Source organism: Fusarium odoratissimum (genome assembly GCF_000260195.1).
Source record: "Fusarium odoratissimum NRRL 54006 unplaced genomic scaffold supercont1.11, whole genome shotgun sequence".
NCBI lineage: Eukaryota > Fungi > Ascomycota > Sordariomycetes > Hypocreales > Nectriaceae > Fusarium > Fusarium odoratissimum.
Window position 1 is genome coordinate 352,184 of NW_022158697.1, and position 19,968 is coordinate 372,151.

At 50.8% G+C, this 19,968-nt stretch overlaps 8 protein-coding genes across 10 annotated transcripts; 1 reads left to right on the top strand and 7 right to left on the bottom strand.

Moving 5' to 3' along the window:
* Positions 1 to 396: 396 nt before the first annotated feature.
* Positions 397 to 13,154, top strand: FOIG_07558 (uncharacterized protein). Of its 2 annotated transcripts, XM_031207133.1 has the most exons (5): positions 397 to 759; positions 815 to 891; positions 957 to 2,038; positions 2,083 to 3,322; positions 3,379 to 4,132. In XM_031207133.1, the coding sequence occupies exons 1-4, from the start codon at positions 646 to 648 to the stop codon at positions 2,733 to 2,735; spliced, it is 1,926 nt and encodes a 641-aa protein (XP_031062666.1). In that variant the 5' UTR covers positions 397 to 645; the 3' UTR covers positions 2,736 to 3,322; positions 3,379 to 4,132. The 2 variants fall into 2 exon arrangements, with proteins under 2 accessions (XP_031062666.1, XP_031062665.1); XM_031207132.1 differs by having other exon boundaries at positions 2,083 to 13,154.
* Positions 3,080 to 4,159, bottom strand: FOIG_07559 (uncharacterized protein). Its single transcript, XM_031207134.1, has 3 exons — positions 4,057 to 4,159; positions 3,991 to 4,008; positions 3,080 to 3,944 (listed from the first exon to the last, which is right to left on the bottom strand). Exons 1-3 carry the CDS (start codon positions 4,099 to 4,101, stop codon positions 3,729 to 3,731), a joined length of 279 nt encoding a protein of 92 aa, XP_031062667.1. The 5' UTR covers positions 4,102 to 4,159; the 3' UTR covers positions 3,080 to 3,728.
* FOIG_07560 (uncharacterized protein) lies at positions 4,285 to 5,263 on the bottom strand. Its single transcript, XM_031207135.1, has one exon. The coding sequence runs from the start codon at positions 4,998 to 5,000 to the stop codon at positions 4,488 to 4,490; it is 513 nt and encodes a 170-aa protein (XP_031062668.1). The 5' UTR covers positions 5,001 to 5,263; the 3' UTR covers positions 4,285 to 4,487.
* FOIG_07561 (uncharacterized protein) lies at positions 5,416 to 7,345 on the bottom strand. Its single transcript, XM_031207136.1, has 3 exons — positions 6,738 to 7,345; positions 5,979 to 6,686; positions 5,416 to 5,927 (listed from the first exon to the last, which is right to left on the bottom strand). Exons 1-3 carry the CDS (start codon positions 7,165 to 7,167, stop codon positions 5,632 to 5,634), a joined length of 1,434 nt encoding a protein of 477 aa, XP_031062669.1. The 5' UTR covers positions 7,168 to 7,345; the 3' UTR covers positions 5,416 to 5,631.
* FOIG_07562 (uncharacterized protein) lies at positions 7,749 to 12,640 on the bottom strand. The gene is made up of 2 exons (XM_031207137.1): positions 9,111 to 12,640; positions 7,749 to 9,061 (listed from the first exon to the last, which is right to left on the bottom strand). Exons 1-2 carry the CDS (start codon positions 12,468 to 12,470, stop codon positions 7,928 to 7,930), a joined length of 4,494 nt encoding a protein of 1,497 aa, XP_031062670.1. The 5' UTR covers positions 12,471 to 12,640; the 3' UTR covers positions 7,749 to 7,927.
* On the bottom strand, positions 12,898 to 14,009 carry FOIG_07563 (uncharacterized protein). Its single transcript, XM_031207138.1, has 3 exons — positions 13,444 to 14,009; positions 13,291 to 13,390; positions 12,898 to 13,240 (listed from the first exon to the last, which is right to left on the bottom strand). Exons 1-3 carry the CDS (start codon positions 13,721 to 13,723, stop codon positions 13,210 to 13,212), a joined length of 411 nt encoding a protein of 136 aa, XP_031062671.1. The 5' UTR covers positions 13,724 to 14,009; the 3' UTR covers positions 12,898 to 13,209.
* Positions 14,010 to 14,096: 87 nt separating this feature from the next.
* FOIG_07564 (uncharacterized protein) lies at positions 14,097 to 15,804 on the bottom strand. 2 transcript variants are annotated; one of them, XM_031207139.1, is made up of 3 exons: positions 14,843 to 15,804; positions 14,516 to 14,790; positions 14,097 to 14,462 (listed from the first exon to the last, which is right to left on the bottom strand). In XM_031207139.1, the coding sequence occupies exons 1-3, from the start codon at positions 15,082 to 15,084 to the stop codon at positions 14,365 to 14,367; spliced, it is 615 nt and encodes a 204-aa protein (XP_031062672.1). In that variant the 5' UTR covers positions 15,085 to 15,804; the 3' UTR covers positions 14,097 to 14,364. The 2 variants fall into 2 exon arrangements, with proteins under 2 accessions (XP_031062672.1, XP_031062673.1); XM_031207140.1 differs by having other exon boundaries at positions 14,153 to 14,790; positions 14,843 to 15,647.
* Positions 15,805 to 15,844: 40 nt separating this feature from the next.
* FOIG_07565 (arginase) lies at positions 15,845 to 18,797 on the bottom strand. Its single transcript, XM_031207141.1, has 2 exons — positions 16,391 to 18,797; positions 15,845 to 16,344 (listed from the first exon to the last, which is right to left on the bottom strand). The coding sequence occupies exons 1-2, from the start codon at positions 17,056 to 17,058 to the stop codon at positions 16,035 to 16,037; spliced, it is 978 nt and encodes a 325-aa protein (XP_031062674.1). The 5' UTR covers positions 17,059 to 18,797; the 3' UTR covers positions 15,845 to 16,034.
* Positions 18,798 to 19,968: the final 1,171 nt, after the last annotated feature.

Below are 19,968 nucleotides of genomic sequence, written 5' to 3' on the forward strand. Positions count from 1 at the left end.
CCATGTTTTTTGGTGGGAGCGGTCGTGTTTTTGGGCCATAGGATTCACGGTGCTTGTTTGTTTTGGGGGGCCCACTGTAGATTTCGGGGGGATTGAAGGGGCAACGGTTGATCTGTTGATGTTGTGAGACGATAATGCATTGTTTTGTGTTGGAGAGTATTGCATGTTGGATAGTTGCAATTGACGAGATATACTGTCTGTGTTACTTGCAGCCTCAATGTGAGGGTGTCTTGACATACGGGATGGCCCGCCACCCGGTCGATCTGACACCCAAGATCCATCACCCAGATGACATGGCAATTGAAGCCATTCCCAAACTGCTATTTCCCTTCCGTCACAATCTCCTTCTGGGCGCTTACCCAGACTCTCGGGTCCCAGACCTCCTTTTACTGATTGGTCACATTTAATATCCTCCAACATCTCTATCGCACTCTTAACAATCCATTTCGAGCATGCTTCCGCTGCACAAACCACCCCATTCAAATTCTCGTGATACTCACTCTTGGTGTTGTCCGCCAACCAATCTTACCGAGCTGACTAATCCCCTTCCATTCCTCACCGACGCGTCCTTCACCTTATTCCACTAACGTTAGCATCCTCCCACTGACTCTCATCTCATCGCTCACTCATGCCATCTCAGACAAAATGCCCACTCCTTCAAAACATGTCAAATTCGTCGCCTCAGATCCCTCGCGCGGCGGTCTCCCCGTGAAACGCAAACAGGTCCAACACGCTTGCGCATCATGTCGCAAGAAAAAGGTGAGCATCTATTACCCAAGGAATATTTGGAGAGAGTGGGGGGCTGATTGAGTAGAGGCGCTGTGTTCATGCTGAAGATGCGATCGATGAGACTTCGCCTCCCGTGGAAGAAGATGAGACATCCCGGTCAACGTGAGTGGGCCTCTACCACCGCTCTGGTGCAATTCCTCCAAGGTGATGTGAATTAACACCACCAGATCACTACCCTTACAAACACAACGAACTGCTCTCCCAGACTCATCGCTTCAATATGCAAACTCAACCGCAAATGCAAGTCCTGCTGCGCCAACTCCAAGGCGCGAGTCAGGAAGCACGCCAAACCAATCATCCCGCTTCGTAGGGGATCTCAATCCAGAGGGCATGTTCATGGAAGCCACAGGCTCAGCGTCCATCCGCGAGACGTCGCAGAAAGGAGATGTGGGAATATGGCTTTCTTCTAATAATCCTGGACAAGCGAGTCAATTCATTACTTCTCGACCGCCGCCCATAATGGACCAGTTTTTACTACCGTTTGTGAAAGAGCATTGTCTCTCGTGTCTTCCGCCACATCAAGACTACCTCAAACTAAAGGCGTTGTATTTGGAGAAGATTCATCCTATCATGCCGATTATACCGGAGACGACGCTGGAGGGCGATGAGCCAGCGAGTGTGGTGTTGAAACAGCTCATTTGTCTAGCCGCATCTACAGATCCAAGCATGGCGCGGTATCTGCATCTCCAAAACAAAGGCGATGATCTTCTCCCCTGCCAAGACTTCATGCAATCCATCTCCTCCGCCGTCCGCGCAATTCTCGAAACAAGCATCATTACCGACAGAGTCCTTCACATCCGCGCCCTCATCCTTTTATCCCTCTACACCCAGCCCAGCTCCTCCGAAGAAGCAGATCTCCCCGCGCAACTCGGCGGCCGCGCTATTCACCACATCCAAACGCTAGGTCTTCATCTGCTCAGGTACGACGCGCCGAACTGTGAAGAGCTGGAAACGCTGTTCTGTGCGGTCTGGGCGGTTGATCGGATTAATGCGGCGGTGTATGGGAGGCCGTGTCTCATGCATGAGAGGGATATAGGCGCGAATCTGGATGGGTGTATTAGGAAGAGGCCGCCGTGCTTCAGGTTGTTTTTGAGTGTGGTGCAGTGGTTGGATCAGGTTATTGAGCTGTATCGCCCGGGACCGAGTGCTGAGGCGAGCGGGTTGGATAAGATTGCTTATATTGATCTTCCGGTTCTGGAGGCCATGATCGTCAATGCTGATGCGCTCAAAGTACCGGGTTCACTAATTGGTAAGTCATCCGTTCGATCAAAAGTACCTGGCTAATTGTTACAGCAACGATCGAAACATTTTATCACGCCGTGATTATTTTATCGTGTCGTCTTCCACGACCGGGTACACTTACAGCTGCATCTACACTCCCTCCACCATCCGCCAACGCCCGTCGCTCCCTCGCGGCAGAACGCATCGCCTGCGCCGTCCTGCGCGACCATCTATCCCCAATGCCCTTCGTCCCCTACGCCGTATGTCTCGCCCTAAGCGTAGAGTACCGCAAGATGCGCCACTCTCGCCTCCCCATGTTTCGCTCCCGCGCCATGCACGCATTCCGTCGCAACTGCGAAATGCTCAGAAAATTCGGCGATTACTTCTGGAGCGCCAACGTGGTAGCGGGGTTGGGCGAGCGGGTGCTGAAGGAGATGGAACGGGCTGCTAACACGCTTACACGGGAATCACCGCCGCCGGTTGAAGGCACGCCGGCGCTGGTGAATCCAGTGGCTGTGACGAATCCGAGCATGGTTAATGCTGTGCCGAGCGTGGAACAGGCCGTGGACTTCTCACTGATTGATGCTATTTCTGGGGCGGATGTGTTTGGGGCTATTGATCCGAGTTTTAACTTGGGGGCTGTGGAGGATGCGCTGGAGGCGAATCTGGATATTGGGCTGCCGATGAATTGGGTTGATTGGGGGCAGTATGCTACGTTGTCGTAAGATGGACGGCTCAGAGTCAGCTACATCTTTGACGACTGGAGGTAGTCTTTGATGACTGGTTGGTGATTTGGTGTTGGAGGTGTCTTACGCCCGTCATAATTTTTGGCGACGGCTAAAAACTTACTTTGGTGGTGATACTTGGCGCGGCTATTTCCAGAGTTTTGGTAAGACGATGACCACGCGTGAGATGACAGAAGCTCACGGTCAGCGACAACTGTCCGGGCTATAAAATTGGCTTTGTTGCTGGTTTGGAATGCATTTTGCTCAATCAGTCACCATGTGGAAAACGTCATCGAAAGATACCAGCATTGAGATCGTCGCTCTTCTCGACGACAAAGACGACGCTACGAGTACACATATCCAGCACACTACGCCAAGACATCATCGATTTGCACGTCGCAAGATGAGCTTGGAGAAATGGGGACAATTATCGGCGTTAATTGGGAGGGATATGAACATGGTGGCGTGTTTGTCTGCCGTGTAAGCTGTAACAGGGACATGGCTTTTGCAGTAATAGACGATTCAGCAATGAGCGAAAAGACATGGAGCGGCAAAGGGTATGATTGGCAGCCCGTAGGCGCGGTAATGTACAGTAGAGCGACCGTTCATGTTTCCAAACGACTCTTGCTAACGGCGCAGATAGATAAGGGTCCATCGACCAGAAAATAGGGAAGATTATGCGCCGTCCCGGTCGCAGACCATCGTCCTGGGTTGTGTGGGTTGTATGGAGGATCAAGTAGAGCGCTGTCTGCTCGGCTCAACTGAGCGACTCAATCGTCCTCAATAAATACTGTCCATCTCCTCGTTGACCAGTTCAAGATCCCGCGTATGGTTGTAGCATTCGAGGTTCGTATCGCACGAGTTGGTAGGTAATCGCTTGTTCCATTCACTTATCCAACATCATTCAATCCAACTCTTGTGCCTCCCACCATCACATCCAATCGTTGTTAATCGCAGAGTAACCGGGTATCATAAATCATTAATCCATCTCTTTCACTTCCTCGTTATATCCGTGGGCTTCCCCCGAAACTGATTCTTGATCTCATCCAGAAAATGCTTCGCAAACTGTGAATTTTTACCAGACGTATTCGGATCCGCCGTCGCCTCGCCCGGTGCCAAAGGCTCGTGCGGATTTCGTCCGTGTTGCTTCTCGTGGATGGTCTTGTGAATGCGTGTTACTGCGCGGTGGAAACCCGGTTGGCGGAGGATCTGAGATATGTTAGATTGGGGTGGAGATTGAGGATGGGAGGCGTACGGATGCGACGATGTGATCCTGGAATTTGTTAGTAAGGGCACTTATTGGGGGAGAGGGACGACGGACTTCGAAGGATTGGATTGCGCGGAGGAGCCACCAGTGTGCAGCCATTTTGGTGAAGAGGACGGTAAATTGAAGGTGCTGAATTCAAGATGGAGATGGAGTGGCGGCGTTAGTGGCACGGGAAATGGAGGGGCGGACAAGGATGACAAATGGATCTTGTGTGACAGCTTGACTACAGTTTCAGCTACAGCTACCCTGAACTTGACATGAGCCAATCAAGCACTCATCAATGCTCAAAAGCTTGAGATCATTTAAGAGCTTAGAATAACGTGTCAAAACTATCCTAAGTTTAGCACAGACTTATCCTAAAGTTAGGTAAGTGTTGGATCTTGGTCACTTATAGAACACCTCATCACTGTCACTCTCATGCAGCCTCGATGAACGTCAAATCACTTTTATTGATCCCAATCCACCAGCTTGATTACTGTCCAGGATTAGAAGTACTGGTTCATGAAAGCACCGATATAATCCTGCTTCCCCAACTCAATGCCCTCCTTTCTCAAAATCGCATACGCCGTAGTCAAATGGAAGAAGACATTAGGAATTCCATAACCCTGCACATAATCCCGAACCTTCATATCCGCACTCTTTCCGGGGCCAAGGCCAATAGTGACAACCTCAGCACCACGCTTCTCGACAAGCTCTCGGTCAGCCTTCTCAACAACTTCAAGGACTTGGGCAATGCGAGCGTGGAATTGAGGGAATGTGGTGCACTCGTCGCGAGAGAGGGTGAGGGGCTCTGTGCCGGTTGTGCGCGCGACGATCTTTTGCGCTGTGTCGGTGGTGAAGTAGACCTGGAAGCTGAGGTCCAGCATGTCAGGGGCCAGTTTGGCGGTGGGGAATGAGGCAGAGTTGGCGTGGGATTCGGCCTTTTTGAGGATGGAGGATAGGGAGTTGAGGGCTTCCTTGGTGTGGAGGATGGCGGCGTCGTAGAGTGTGTAGCTCATGATGGGCAGTGAGTGACTTTGAGAGTGAAACTTAATTTGAGAGGAGGTAGTGTGAATTGGGTATAGTAGTTATTGCGTGATGAAGCTGGTCTGTCCGAACAATCCGAGAGGCGATGTCTACGGGGTATATATATCTCTTGGTCTCCCCGTTTCATGAGACCTCAACCCTTCTCCACTGTCTTCACCGCTTGCTTTACTAATGGACCTTTCCAGTTCCCCTCAGATCGACCGGCTGAAGACTCTAGATGCTTCCTCGATTAGTAATGGATCCATTGAGAACCATTGAGGGCCTTTTGAGACCATTGCGGAGACTGGCAGTAACGCTAAGTGTCTCCGGATCATCGGTGTCCGACATCCGTGCGGGATTGGGATACAGGCCTTTCGTTGGACGTGCGTTGAACAAGTGTTCTAAACGGTCGAATATCGCACGATTCATGAAACGTCGGCTTACAAACCAGCTCTGATTACAAACTACCTGATCCAAATGAGACACGGGGAACCAAAGAAATGGCCGGCAAATATGACAGCAGAAAATACCTGGTAACAAGAAATGACAGGTTATCGAAGAAATGACCGTGACGGACGACGAGAAGGAATAACAATCGCTCCATGAAAACAGTCAGGCCATCAATTAAAACCCAAGGATCCGATTCGCCTCCGCAACAACATCATTCTCCCCCTCCGTCCTCAGCGCGCTCAGGCCCATCGCCCGACGAGCCGCTCCGTCCAGCATCTTCTCCGTGCCCCGCCCCACATGTCCGGACTCCCCCGCACCGCCAGGGAAATCCGGTCCCGGCGTCCCACGGAGGAAAGCGTCGCGCTGTCGGACCATGTACTCTGCGTTTTGGGTTGTGATTGGACAGATGGGGATGTACAGGACGGAAGAGTCTGATGTGCCGGCGTGGACTTTGTCGACGGAGTGGATTGCTAAGTAATGTTAGTACCGGTGGTAATTTGGGGACGGGTGAAGGGACTTACTGTCGCAGTGCCATGCTACGAAATCTCCAGGTTGTATCTCAGGAACGTGAACCATCGTCCTCTCAAGCTCCAAATGCGGATGTAACTCCCCCGTCAACTCCTGTCCCGTCCCCGGCGTCGCACCCTGCAACTCACTATCAACATCCCTCATCAACTCCCAGTTCCCCTCGTCCAAATACCCCTGCCCCAACCTCTCACTCTTTGCCTTAAAAAACGGCCTCAGCAGCACATACGCCATCGATAGCTTCACCAGCGGATTAACCAGCAACGTTCCCTCTCCAGGCTTAGTATGGCTCATGCTCATCCACCCCTGCCACATTCTAAACATCGAACAAGCACCCAGTCCATCGTAGCGATTGTTCACAGCGTCGACACGTCCGCTGGCGTCCCAGGGATCGTAGGAGTCCCAGGTTCCTTGGAGGATGGCGTCGTAGACGTGTCCTGCGCCGTAGCCTTCCGGTTCCCAGCGCTCTACGCTTCCGCCGTCGATGTGTGGACCGAGAGCGAAGCTGGCGTCGCCGGGTTGGCGGATACGTAGGCGGTCGGCATAGCTGAAGGGTTGGGAGAGGGAGATTGAGGTTGGAGAGGTGGTGTGCCAGAGGGACATGAGATTGTGTTGGACGGTGAGGAAGTTTGGGTGTGAGCGGGCTTTTAGTTGGGGTGGTGACCAGTAGAGTTCGTAGACTTGAGGATCGTGAGGTGGAAATGCTGATATCGTTAGTGTAAGTCAATTGGCGAGGGGAGTGTAGGGGTAGATACCTCGTGTAGATGGGTTCTTAGCAACATACTCCTCCACCTCAGCCTTATACGCCCTCGCCTCACCCTCCGGTATAACACCCCTCACAACAACAACGCCTCTTTTCTTGACCTCCTCCCTCAGCCCATCACTACTCTTCTCAAGATCCTTGAAGTCAATCTGGGGAATAACACCTGGTCCCTTCTTGGCAACAATCTCATTCTCCCGCTTCAACTCACGAAGGAGTTTTTTCCACGATTGAACAATCTTATCTTGGCGGCCTTGGAGGAGATTAAGTTTGAGCTGACGATATCGATCGGGTAAAGGCTCGCGTTGGGCCCCGGACAGTGAAGTGAATGCATCCGAGATGTCGCCTTCTTTTTTGGAGGCTAGCGATGTCATGCAGCGGCGGAGGACAGGGCGGGATGGCTTGGCGAGAGATGCGCGGAGCATTTTGACGGCGGTTTAATGAGCAGAATGACAGGAAATTTGATGGAAAGAATGTGGAAAAAACGATGAGAGTGACGAGAAGATGATGATAAGATACAGGATTGCAGTGTGAGCGGAAAGAAGATAATGGTGTTGGATCTTATATCGAATTGAGGAGAACGCGGTCTTACTCCATTGGGACATTCCGCATTTCGAATTGGAGAAGCAAGAAATCTTCCCCAGCTTCGGGGAATAAGAGCCTTGCTCAATGTGGGGTTAAACTTCAGAAGGTGCTCTTGGTCACGGCATTGAACTGTCTTCAGCAAACAAAGCATTAAACTTACCAGCTACAGTGAGAAGACCGCAGTCCAGAGGCCTGAGTAAACAATCTTGAAAGGCGAGCAGAAAGCTCTCCCGAAAGGCCTTAAGTTTACACAAACAAGCATTTGCCATCACTTACACCGCGCGGTCTCCAACCTCAAGATCTAGACAGCACGTCACTCTTCGCTTACAGTGCCTCCAGGAACTCACAGCGCTAAAACTCCACTCTCATCACCACCAACACGCCTCACAAACAAAAATCACTATCACCCGAGTTCAGCATCACCAACATCAATGATCATGATACCCAAATATATTCCCCAACACCAACACAAAAGAATACCTGTACTCAAGTTATACAAGCCATGCAGTCCAGTTATACACAATCAACACCTAGCTCCCATCTATGCTAATAATTAACCACCCTTCCCTACGATCATTCCTCTCAAACTCCACGCTTTTTTTAATCCAGGTCCCCCAGAGCCCTCTTCATCCTCTCCTTCAAGTCCCTATTCTCCATCTCCAACCCCCCCAGCCTCTGCCTCGCAGCATGTCTGTCCTGGTTCCTCCCCTCCCGCTCCATCTTGAGCTTATACTCCATGTCCCGCAGTCTAAACAACCACCTGTTATCGTTCGCAGCGCTGTTGTTCTCTTCGCTCAGCGCAGCCATGTCGCGGAGCCCTAAGCCACCCGCTGAAGAGCCGGGTAGTGCGGTGGTGGTGTGTGCGCGCGTAACGGTTGAGCGGGATTTGGAACGGCTTGTGCGTTGGTCGTTGGGACCGCGCGGGATGGAGGGTGATGGGGAGTGAGGAACTAACTCGGTGCTGGAGTATGAGGCTCGCGCGCGCACGTCGTTTGCGGTGCGGAGAGTGGCGTTTTCGACTTTGAGTTGGCGATATGCTTCTTCGAGGCGGGAGTACCTTGCGTCGTGGCTGAGGGATCCTGAAGCGACCGAGTTTCTAACCATGGTTTCAAGACGGTCCAGTTTCTTGGTGCGCACCTCGAGGTTGGACTCGAGGGTTTGATACTCCCTGTGGAGATCGCGCTCGACGGATTTGATGCGCACTTCGAAGGAGCCGATCATGTTCTCGATGGCTTTGACGGCGGCCATGAGGTTCTTGGTGAAGCTGGGGAGGCGGTTGGCGATGACTTCGATTGAGGGGAGGACTTGGCGGTCGATGAGGGAGTTGCCGTGGACCCATTCCCTTCCGCATAATTTACTGAGCTTGTGCCAAAGCTGGAGGAGAAGTTCATTGCGCTCCTGTAGTTGATCGCGCATCGACTGTTCAAGTTGTGCGATCCTCCTGCGATCCTGGCTCTTGTTTGTCTCGAGCTCAGCGATGCGAACATCTTGACTGCTTGCAGTACGGGTAAGGTGCTGATGAGACTTCTGGAACGTGTCGTACTGCGATTTGGTATTGCGGTGGGCAATGCGCTCCTTGTCGAGTAACTCGGCAAGTTTGCGACTCTCAAGGGCATGCGACTCGAGTAGTGAATCGCGCATCTTGATGATACGATCTTTCTCCACAAGAGCTGCCTTGCTGGCATCCAGATCGCGGATCGTATTCTCAAGCTCCCGCTGTAACTTGGCGATGGACTAAAACCGTTAGCTTCCGTTTTATCCCCACAATCATGAGACAACTCACCTTGAGGAGCGAAGAGCGGGTACCGTTGAGGTCACCCAGAGCTTCACGAAGATTATTCTCGAGCTCCATCAACCTCTCCTTCCACTCTGTCGCCTCAACCTCCCTCGACGTCAAGTTCTTACGCAGACGACGAGCCTCATCCTTGGCCGCTGACGCTTCCCGATTGAGCTCGTTGACAAACTGCTGAACCTCCTCCTTCTCCTGGTCCGCCACGATTTCTCGCTGGTGTCGCTCTTGTTGGAGACGGTTCTCCAGTTCCTTGACTCGTTCCTTTTCTTCGCGGATGCTCTGCTCGGCATTGGCCATCGCAGCTTCGAGATCGCCGATGCGTATCTTGTCGGTCTCTTGCTCTTCTCGTAGGAATGCAATCTCTCCCTGTGAAGACTCTTGCTGTACCGAAAGTCGCTGGTTCTTGTCGTTCGCCTCCATGAGCTTCTGCTCCAGCTCTTCAAGCTCCTTGTTCGACGAGTCCAATTCCTGCTCGAGCTGTTGGATGCGTCGCAATTTGTTCTCCTGGTCGTCTTCAAGTCGTATCAAGGCTTCGCTCATCTTGCGCATCTCTTCCTGCAAGGCGTCAAAGTTTTCTGAGCGGTCCTGTAGATCTGCTTGTACTCGTTGCATCTCCTCGGCTTGTTGATCGGCCTCTGACTCCAACGCGTCAATCTCCTCTTGAGCCTCTTTCCGTAGCGCTTCAAATTCGCTCTCCATCTCATTCTGCTCACGGAGAGCTTCGTCGCGTTCAGATTGCAAGGCAACAAGATCGTTCATCGCATTGTTGAGGTCCTCTTGTAGAGTCATCGCTGCTTCTTCAGCTTGTCGCTTGTCGCCAATAGCAGTCTCAAAGTCTTCCATGCAAATCTCAAGCTCGCGCTGCAACTCTTGATTCTGCAACTTGACTTCACTGAGTTTGTCGCGCATCTCGTTCATCTTGTTCTCGAGTTCTTCACGGTCGGCTTCTTCCTCAATTTGCGTCCGAGTCTTCATGCTACCCCGCGATTGGGGTCTCTCCATACCACCAACCTGTGAAGCCGATCGCTCGAGAAGACTGTCAATTGTTGAAGGGGCAGGCCGACCTCGTCGCTGAGCCATCTTGAGATCCTCAATCTCCTGGTAGAGGCGCTCCTTTTCGCGGTTCCTCGAAGTCAGCATGGATGTCTGCGCACCGACCTCGCGTCTTAGTTCGGCATTCTCATGTCGTAGCTGCTCACTCTCGCGACGCAGCTCATCAACGAGTGTGGTCGCAGCACTGAAATTGCCATTTGAGCTCTCCATGTCGCCTGAAAGGCCAGAGACAGGTCGACCTGGTGATACATTGCCGTCGCGATGTTTCTTGGTGATGTTGTAAATGTTTGTCGTGTGGTGTAAGCCTCCCCCGCTAGTCAGGCTAGACATGTCCTGCTTTAGCTTGAACACCTCCTCCCGTAGTCTCTTATTCTCGTCATCGGCTTGTTCTCTGCGTGCAGTCTCTTGCTCCAGAAGATCCTTCCACACATCGGCCTCTTCTTGTCGCTCCATGTTTTCGCTAGTTCGCTCGCCAAGAGATCTGACGATATCCGCAAACTTTCGTCGTTCATTCTCCTTGGTTAAACTTTCCGACCGTAGGCGCTCAATCTCAGTGGCATACTCCTCAACCCGCTCGCGCAAAAAGATGAGCTCTTCTTCTCGCTCTTCATCTCCCATTCGGGCCGTTTGGTCTGTCGATGATGCACCACTGTGCGCTGTGCTTGGTCGTTCTCCCTCATCTCGGACTTGCTTCTCCAATTCTTTAACCCGCCTCCGCAAAACCTTGTTGTCACGTTGGAGTACCGCAAGACCAGTCTTAAGGTCAACGTTTTCCGAGATCATTTCCTTGATACCCTCTTCCGACAGCTTGTCAAGGCGATCGCTCAAGAACATAACTTTGAGCTTAAGATCGAAGTTTTCCTTTGACAGCCTCTCAATCGTACTGCTCTGTTCTTTGAGCGTCAAGTTCTTGCCCGATCGGGCAGTATTGACGGAACCCATGGTGATTGAGGAATGTTTCCGGGGTGTTTCGAGTCCACCCTTGTACTTGTACTCCTTGGCCAAAGATTCGGGTACCTGGACGTTTCTAACATGTCGCGCGATGACCGTATCCGTAGGCGCTGTAGTGAACCCTTCCTTAGAGGGCTTCGGTGTCTCTAGCAAATCTTGTCGCGGCCGTTCGGGACTATCGACTTCGTGAAGCGGTTCGAGTTGCGGTAATGAAGTGTCAGTGTAATCCTCAGCGCCAAATGCCGATCCAACACTACCCATGCTTCCTATGCTGATGGATCGTAGCATCGGATTGCTGGGATTTCGTAGCATTCCAATTGCGGGAACTGCACCGCCAGACTGCAAAGCGTAATCGGTACCAAGACCAACTGTCATATCGCTGCCTTCGTGAGACTCGGGATTCGTAGCGAATGAGGATGTCGACGATCGCTGACTTCCAAAACGACTGCGCAAATATTTTGGTCGTCGGCTTCGAAGCGATTGACCAGGGGTGCTGCCCGCATCGACCTTTTCGGACAAGGAATGGGTTCTCGATAAAGGGGCCTCGTTATCGCCAGCGCTAGATACCTGTGAGCTCTCCTGTTCCGTGTCGTCCTTTTCGCTCTCGTCGTAGCTTGTGTTGCGATTGTCAGGTTGACTCGCCATGCTAACGGCGCGCGAAATAGTTCTTCGTGTTGCAGCTGCAGTCGGCGACGAAAAGTTCTCAAAGCCGGAAGTATTCGTGCTCGCGACAGTTACATCGTGATCCTCTTCTTCTTCTTGATGTCGCTGCAGAGGTTGAGGCGCAGGCTTTTTTGTCGGCGAATCGAATTGGTACGTGTCGTCGACGCCGCCCTCTTGGTTCGTGGATGCAGTTGGAATGGGGGACAAGGCGGGCAAGAAGCTAGACTCCACGTCCCTCAAGTGGCGTCTAACGTCCTCCTCAGTCAAAGAATCGTCATGTCCCCGTGTGACATCGACGGAAATAGGGTCGAAGTAGCTGGTTTCAGGGGCAGAGTGACCAGGCAGGTGCAGCATCGAGTCTTCGTGGCTTGTGGGGGGATTGCTGGTACTCTGGGGATTTGTCCTGGTCTGAGATTTTGCGTGCGTATCATCAACAGTTATCGCAATGTCGTGTGGAGATGTCGCTGTGGTTGGGTTTGCTGGCTGGGCTTGCGACGTGTCGGCGGCTGTATCGTCAGTCATCTCTGATGTCTCAGTGGCCTCGTTGTGGTCCAGATCATCGCTGCCAGTGTGTGAGACGCGATGGGCCGTCTGTGGACGCGACCCGTCGTTGGTGCCGCTCGGACTTGGGCTGGGAGCCTGAGCCTTTGGGCTCTGGCTGTTTTCTCGCTCATCGTTGGCCATGATGCATTGCGGCGACCGCTATGCGAGGCAGCTGTGGTGTGCTGTGCTGGTGGTTTTTGATTGATGCAGATGCGAATGTGGATGGAGATTGTCGGGTATTGAATGGGGATGCTGAATGTTATGTCTTTCTGGGCATCGCCCGCCATAAGCTCTCACTAAAGAGAAAACCTGACTGCGCTAAAGTCCATCCCTTCAGGGCGCCGTTGATGGTGTATCGTTCCAGCCAATCAGAATCTGTGTCGTTCCCCCTGCGCTGGTTGTTTAGCGGCGGTTGGAGGGGAAATAGCGGGGCTGATCCATGTGGTCGAATTGAAGCTTGGCTCGTTGCTTGGGACAACCTGCCAGCGCTTTATGCATCAGTCGAGAGTTCAATGACAGTGATACTCGAATTCACAGCGAAGCCTCGTCATGGACGCGAAGATACGAGGTGATTAACACTTTTGATTCAACCTGAGACAGTAAACTTGCTTCTGATCGTTAGATCGCATGTTGAAACAAGGGTTTGAGTTGGAGAAGAGGACTAAATTCCTAAGCGAGTAAGCATTTCGTATCGAAGTGAAACAATCCCTCAGATTCGTTTATTTTGTGGATTGATGATTCGCAGGAGTTTGATCTACGATGCTCCATGATGGTGATTGACGTTAACCTTGGATGTCACTCTAGACCCATTGAATCGAAGTAATTATGTCATATTAATTCATGCTCACTATTTGAGCTTCCATCATTAAATATTATCCCTCTAGTTAGAGATCTTGGGGTCGACCTTGTTGCTGGAGATTGTCAGCCACAGTTTCAAGCCACAAGGACAAACGCCACTTACCCAGTTGACTTCTCGTACTGGCTGCGGGCAAAGTCGGTGGCCTTCTCCTGGTTGTCGCGGGAGATGTTCATACCGACCTTCTTGTTGAGGAAATCAACACCTATGAATGTCAGTGATTTGTCAAGGTCAATGAGATATTTGAAGGGTATGTACCCTTATCGACGTAGTCCTCCTGGTTGTTGCTGCCGCTCTTGGAGGCATCACCAGACTTGGAGCCACCAGACATAGCGTTCTTGACGAAATCCATTGTGAGTTGAGTGTGTTGATTTGGGTTGTAGATGTAAGTGAAGTAGTTTGATGTGATAATGAACTCAATCAAGCAGCGACATTCCGTCCTTCTTATACCTCTCAAGCCGCAGCTAATAATAACGAACCATTTCCAACTTTGTTCAAGTCTCCTTACAGAATGGAGAAATAAGACCGGCAGATCCATTCGATCTCACCAAAGGTGCCAACATCTGCATCCCCCCCTCTTTCGTCATCTCCCACTTTACAGGGGTTCTGCCTACGTCACTTCAGACCCTGAGTTACCAAGACCTGTTCCCAATCTCACGGCACGAATTGCCGATGCTGATTCTAATTCCGGTATATGACTCTGGACATTTCATCATGGCTGTTTCGGACATGGGAAGCTTCTTGGTTGATTGTCGCGATGCTTTCCCGGTGAGGGGTAAGTAAACCTTGGTCGAGGCCTTGACAAGAAGCTGGCTGAGCTAGTGACACCGCCGTGCAATGGGAGCTGAAAAGATAACAGGAGGGCTAATGAGGATCGAGCAAAGCGTCGGGGGTCGAAGGGTCCAGAGCTTCTCTCAGTTAGCTTGAAGATTGAGGGAGCCAGCATTTGATGGTCCCTTGGAGGTCATTTGATGATGTGCATACTGTAGTACCAATTAATCATCTCGTCTATACTATTCCGATAGAATGCCTGTAAATGCCCCATGTTCTGTTCAATCCAACTCCATCCAATGCAAACAAACATATTATAACAATCATGCAACTCCAGGCTTCATGCCATGCTTCGTAACTTCGTCATTAATCCAATTATCCCATCTCTGTATTTCCCTCATTTACTGGTTATGAGTTGACAAAGACTTGGTACGCCATGATCATAACCCAGACGAAGAAGACAGTACCAGTTAGAGCCATCGCAAAGACAAGCTGCCATGATTGACCTGCACCAGTTAGCAATTGCATTTCAACTTGCACCATGAGAATAAAAACGTACAGATATTTCGTTGTTGGAGCCACGCCATCGTCGCCATGCTCGTGCCCTTGGGATTCTTTCCAAAGACTTGAACATCGCACACGCTCTGAATAGATCCATCCGGTCCAAATAACTGTATCGCTACGACGACAAGACCAACGAGCCAGAGTATAAAGAACATGAACCCGCCGACCATTACGATGGCGGGGAGGAGGCGTCGTTGGGCGATGAGCCAGAAAATACCGAGAATAAAGAGAATCGAGAGTGAACCGACGGTGATGAAGTAGGGAAAGTACCTGAAGACGTTAATAACCCATCTCTCAATAAACAGTGCAATGGGAGACGTACCATGGAATTCCAAGCTCAAGTTGAGTCTGGATCTGTATAAATGTCGCGAACACGCCAATGATGCTCGTCGACGCGAGGAGGATAACAAAGATCCAGAAATTCAATTGGAGAGGAGGCCAGTTGTATGTTCGAACATGTGTAGATGGCGGAGGCCCATCGTAGGTCATTGACGATCGTGTGAAGCTCGTTCCAGTCCATCCCGTAGTGCCGGTCAAACCGGTAACCGTTGATTTGGCGACCATTTCGTCGTTTTGGTTCTAGAAACCAAGCGTGAATAAGAAGCTCAATTTGTCGTCCAGGTCGTCAAGATATAGTATAAGTCGTTGAATGCCCAAGAATCACGCGTCGCTGGTGTTCTTCCCGCAATGCCAAAAAGACTGCCACGTCGCAGAACAGCCCCGCCGATCGGCGACCAGTGAATCCAGCGTCACCTTAAGGAACCTCAATTCGATTCCTAGTGAAGATAGTTTGGATGCCTCAAAATGAAGCGCTGCGTTGATGCCTCACGCGTTATATCTCTCGTCGAAGGGATTCTCGGTGTTTTTTGCGCGTCCCGTTGGATCGGGGATTTCAGGTGTGGAGATTGTGCTGCGTTGGCTGGGGATCTGACGTCGGGTTGAGATGCCAAGAGGTACCAATTGAGGCCTCTTATCAGGTATTAATCTCACGATAGCGATTAATGTCTTGGTGTTTCGATACTCATGAACAGAGGAAAAGCAAAAGAAGGTAAAAAGGACAAAAGTCAACAAGACAGGGGATGAAAATGTTCTATCCAATTGAGGTCAAGTGTGAAATTACAACAAAGCGTTTTTGGGTGAGGCTTCTGGTAGAGGGGGTTGGTCGGTGGCTGGGGATGCGACGCAACAGGGGATGATGACGCTGCGATGGCCTCTGAATGGTTACACGTCAAAAGAGAAGATCCGTTTTCCAGCCTTTGTGATGAATTCTTTACGATTGATCAGAAGATCGGAGAAATTATTTGTTATTGTCTCAGTACCGAATGTGCCGGAATTGAGCGTAAAGTTAATAGTGGTTTCATGTGGTAGGCATCAAGTCCCGAGGAAAGAAAGACATTTTATTTCGAGAGTGATCTCGCAGCGCTTGTATGTACCTATGCATATGCACCGACCCAATTCCATTCATTCAACTCAAGGATATCATCAATCATCTCACAAACACCCCCAATTTACATTTACAAAAGAGTCTCGCCAAGAGCACACCGCACCAGTGAGCATCCAGCGTGGATTGTGTTCTGCTCAGCTTGCTTACCATCTGCGAGCTGAGGGTTGACCTCGACGAGATCGATGGCGACAAGGTTACCTGTCTCGTGCACGCTCTCGCAGATGAAATCACCCTCGCGGAGAGTCAGACCGCCGCGGACGGGTGTGCCGGTGCTGGGTGCCCACATGGGGTCGAGGGCATCGACGTCGAAGGATAGATGGATGGGGGTGTCGTTTCCGATGTGAGCGAGGGCCATCTCGACAACGCGGCCGATACCATGTCTGCAGATGTCAGTAATGCTCATGGTCATCAGAGTGAGAAACTTACCGGTCAACATCGTGCATGCTAAAAGCCTTAATGCCATGCTCACGGAGAATCTTCTTCTCGCCAACATCAACAGATCGAAGACCAATGTAAACCAACTTCTTAACGCTCAAGCGCATATCATCCTCGAGCCAGCCAAAGTACTCCTCGTTGTCCTCCTTAGCAAGACCAGTCAAGAAAGCAACAGGCATGCCGTGAATGTTTCCGCTGTCGCTGCTCTCAGGAGTGTTGATGTCCGCATGCGCATCAACCCAGATGACGGCAATCTCACGGTTCAGCCTCTCCCGCGTAGCCTTCGCAGTACCAGCAATAGTACCGATAGCAATGCTGTGATCACCGCCGAGGGTGAGGGTCATGCGGCCCTCGCGCGAGTGCTCGTATGTGTGCGATGCGATCTTGCGGGTCACGGCAGAGGCATGACGGGGCTTCTTCATGCCGCGGTAGTCAGGGTCAGAGGAGGGGATGAGGTCCTCGAACTGCTGGACGGACTCGTCGCCGAAGAGCTTGTAGCCGAGCTCGTCGCGGATCTCGGTCAGGAGACCGGACTCGATGAGGGCGGCGGGACCGATGTCGACGCCGGCTTTGGGCTGGCCGCCGGAGAAACCGACGGCGACGACGCCGACTTCATCGGGCTTGGAGAGGAAGCGGCTGTTGACGAGACCGGTGTTCATGATGGGCGGAATGTGGGGGGTGACGTAGAGGTGTGTGATAAGATAAGAGGAAGTGAAGTGAAGATAAGAAGTGAAGTTAAGTTAAGGTAGAGATGAAGTTGGTTTGAGTTGAGTTTGAGAAGAGACTGAGTAGAAAGAGATGGGAACAAGCCTCCATTTGTATTCGGAGGTCAATGGCATTTCTTATTCTCTCTCGGCCTCTTTGAACCCTCTCATGGCTGCAATCGGCCGGCGGCACAGACACACTTCTCGCTCTCCCAAGACAATTGAATATGGATAAGGTAATAGCGTCGGTTTCGGGCGGGCGCGGGGGTTTCTCTTACACTCTTCGAAGGTTATCAACAGCCTGTCACTGGCACATGTCAAGGGTCATAAGACAACCCTTTCGAGTCTAGACGAGATACATAGATACAGATACAGATGCTGTGATTCTGTTGGTCCCGCTGATCTGGGTTTCTCTTACGCACATCTTCTCCAGTTTTTCGCTCGCTATGTGTCCATTCAATTCCCGTCTGCTCCAAAATCCCCGATTCCCCAATTTGAACAGGTCTCCTCCACTTTGAGTCAAGTGCCGACGATATATATCCTATGTTTTTCGCCTTGTCCAATACCTCTATACCTTTATCCAAAAGACATTCTTCATTTCATTGTCTCTGATGTTCTTTGCCGCCGGCCATGGACGTGGGATGCACCGCTTACAGCCGTAGATAGCCTCTATTGATCTTATGTAATGTTAGGTAATACCTCTTGCGTATGCCATGGTCGTGGTCGGCACTCTTTACCCCTAAGTTACTAGCTGTGTTTTCGACGGAGGAGTCGGCGCATAAGAGTCGCGGGTCTGCCTTCCCCTAAGTTACTAGCTGTCTCTGCAACTTTCCCCTAAGTTACTAGCTTTCTGGAGTTTGGAGGAGTTTGTCTCTATTTTTCTGTCCCACGCTCCAGCGCCCGCAAGACTTTGTTCATGGTTGGGGCTTGTTATCAAGACCCAGAAATGGACCGACGTGACCCGGTTGAGATGGAACATTTTACGCAAGACACGAGGTCGTAGACCGATTTTACGCCGACGAGAAGATTCGAGAGGAGATGATGTTGTCAACGGTCATTGAGTGAGGCCGGTTTATTTCCTTGAGCTGGGGAAGCTCCGGAGCCGCAATGTTTACCCCACCACTAACAGTTCTGGCAAACTCGAAGCTGATGATGATCTCGACGCTTGGTTCTCGACAGACCGCAACTCGCACACTCAGTAGAAACTCGAAGGTTCAGAAGCGAGGGATTGTCCGGCCTTGGCGACACAGAAAAGATCCTCACATGACGAAACGCGGATCTCGAGACGGATACGGCAGGTCACAGAGGGATTTAATATTCTGGCAATTATTGGCGAAGTTGACAGATCACTCTGTTGGACAAATGAGCCGGATAAGCAGCAGATTGGGGTAGGACAAAACACCGAGGTCATTCGCGATGCTCTCCAACCCAGGCGAGCCAATGGACATGGTCATATCATGCACAGATCGTGAATCTACGGAAAAGAGCAATTGGATCTGGAATGAAGGACTGACGTAGGCTGACTCACTAGATCAGCTGACTACCATTGGAAAATTCCATGACAGCTCGTATTCATGACATCGGGATTTTTAGACTCTCGTTTGTTTCGGATGGGTTCTCCACTGGAAAAAGCTTAGCATCTTCATACCCTGAGTATTGAAGATGGAGGAATGTATTGAATTGCTGGTTTTACGAGATGAAGTAGAGTTCACTACCGGTATCCTTGTACTATGAACCGGTAGTCCGTCTGAGAGTGAGTTGTGCCAAGCCGTCAGCTTCGTGGTTTGCTTCTATTCCTGACTGAGGCGCAGGGTCCCGTGAATCTGACTCTGTTTGCAGATCTGTGTTGCAAACACTCACTCCAGAGTGTTTGTCAACATATTCAACTGGTGACGTTACAGCAAGACTGTGATAGCCAAACATTCAGCTGCTGTTACCTACGATCAGCATCAACAAACAACACTCGCCAGCAAATGCCCTCCTGTAACGGCATGTAAACAAACAGCCAAATTCGATATCCACTTGATCTCATCCAATATTCAACAATCCATGGATCTTTAGGAGAGATCGCGTGCCCGGGAGCGGAGACTAGCAGCCACACCGTTCAGGGGCTCAATCCAAACCGCTGCATGCGCCGCCGGGAGGATGGGATTAGATCGAGTTTGTGCGGCTGAAATTAAAAACCATTTGGAGAAACATAAAAAAGCTTGGCTGTCGAAACGCCGTTGTGAGTTTGTGAGGCATTGAGTGCTGCTTCCCGTGTGTACCTTGCAGCACGATAATTCACTGGGACTTTGGATTGTAGCTTGATTAATTGAAGCTAGAAGTGGACAGGCTCATTACCTGTTTTTTTACGGTGAAGAATGATAATATTTATCGCTGATCTATCCAAGTTGCAAGTTGATGAGAGAACCCCTGTAGTTGTAATCAGAAACAGCTCTGACACGCGTCCCTTCATGGATCATATTCCAATGAAACTGTGCAACTCACATCAACCCGCCTTGTCCTCATCACAGGGGACGTTGCAAAGAGGACACTGTACTATCCCTCTCTCCCTTCAACATGTCTAACCTAATACATACTCTCAAGATGAGATTGGCTACTCTCTCTGAGACACCGAACACGTTTTCTCATCGCTTCACTTCCACAAAGATTGCGGAATACAGAGAAACAGTGCGACCGTAGAATACAGCTTGACGCGTGTAAAGCGTCTGATCGACCCCTGATTTATCCAAGTTTAATCCAAGATGCAACAGGTTATGTGGATTTCTTTTATAGCGCCTACAGCACCTGGCACAGGTATTGATTATCCCCTGTAAGAAAAAAATAAGAACCCCCGATGCAAGGACCCACAGAAACGTCCCC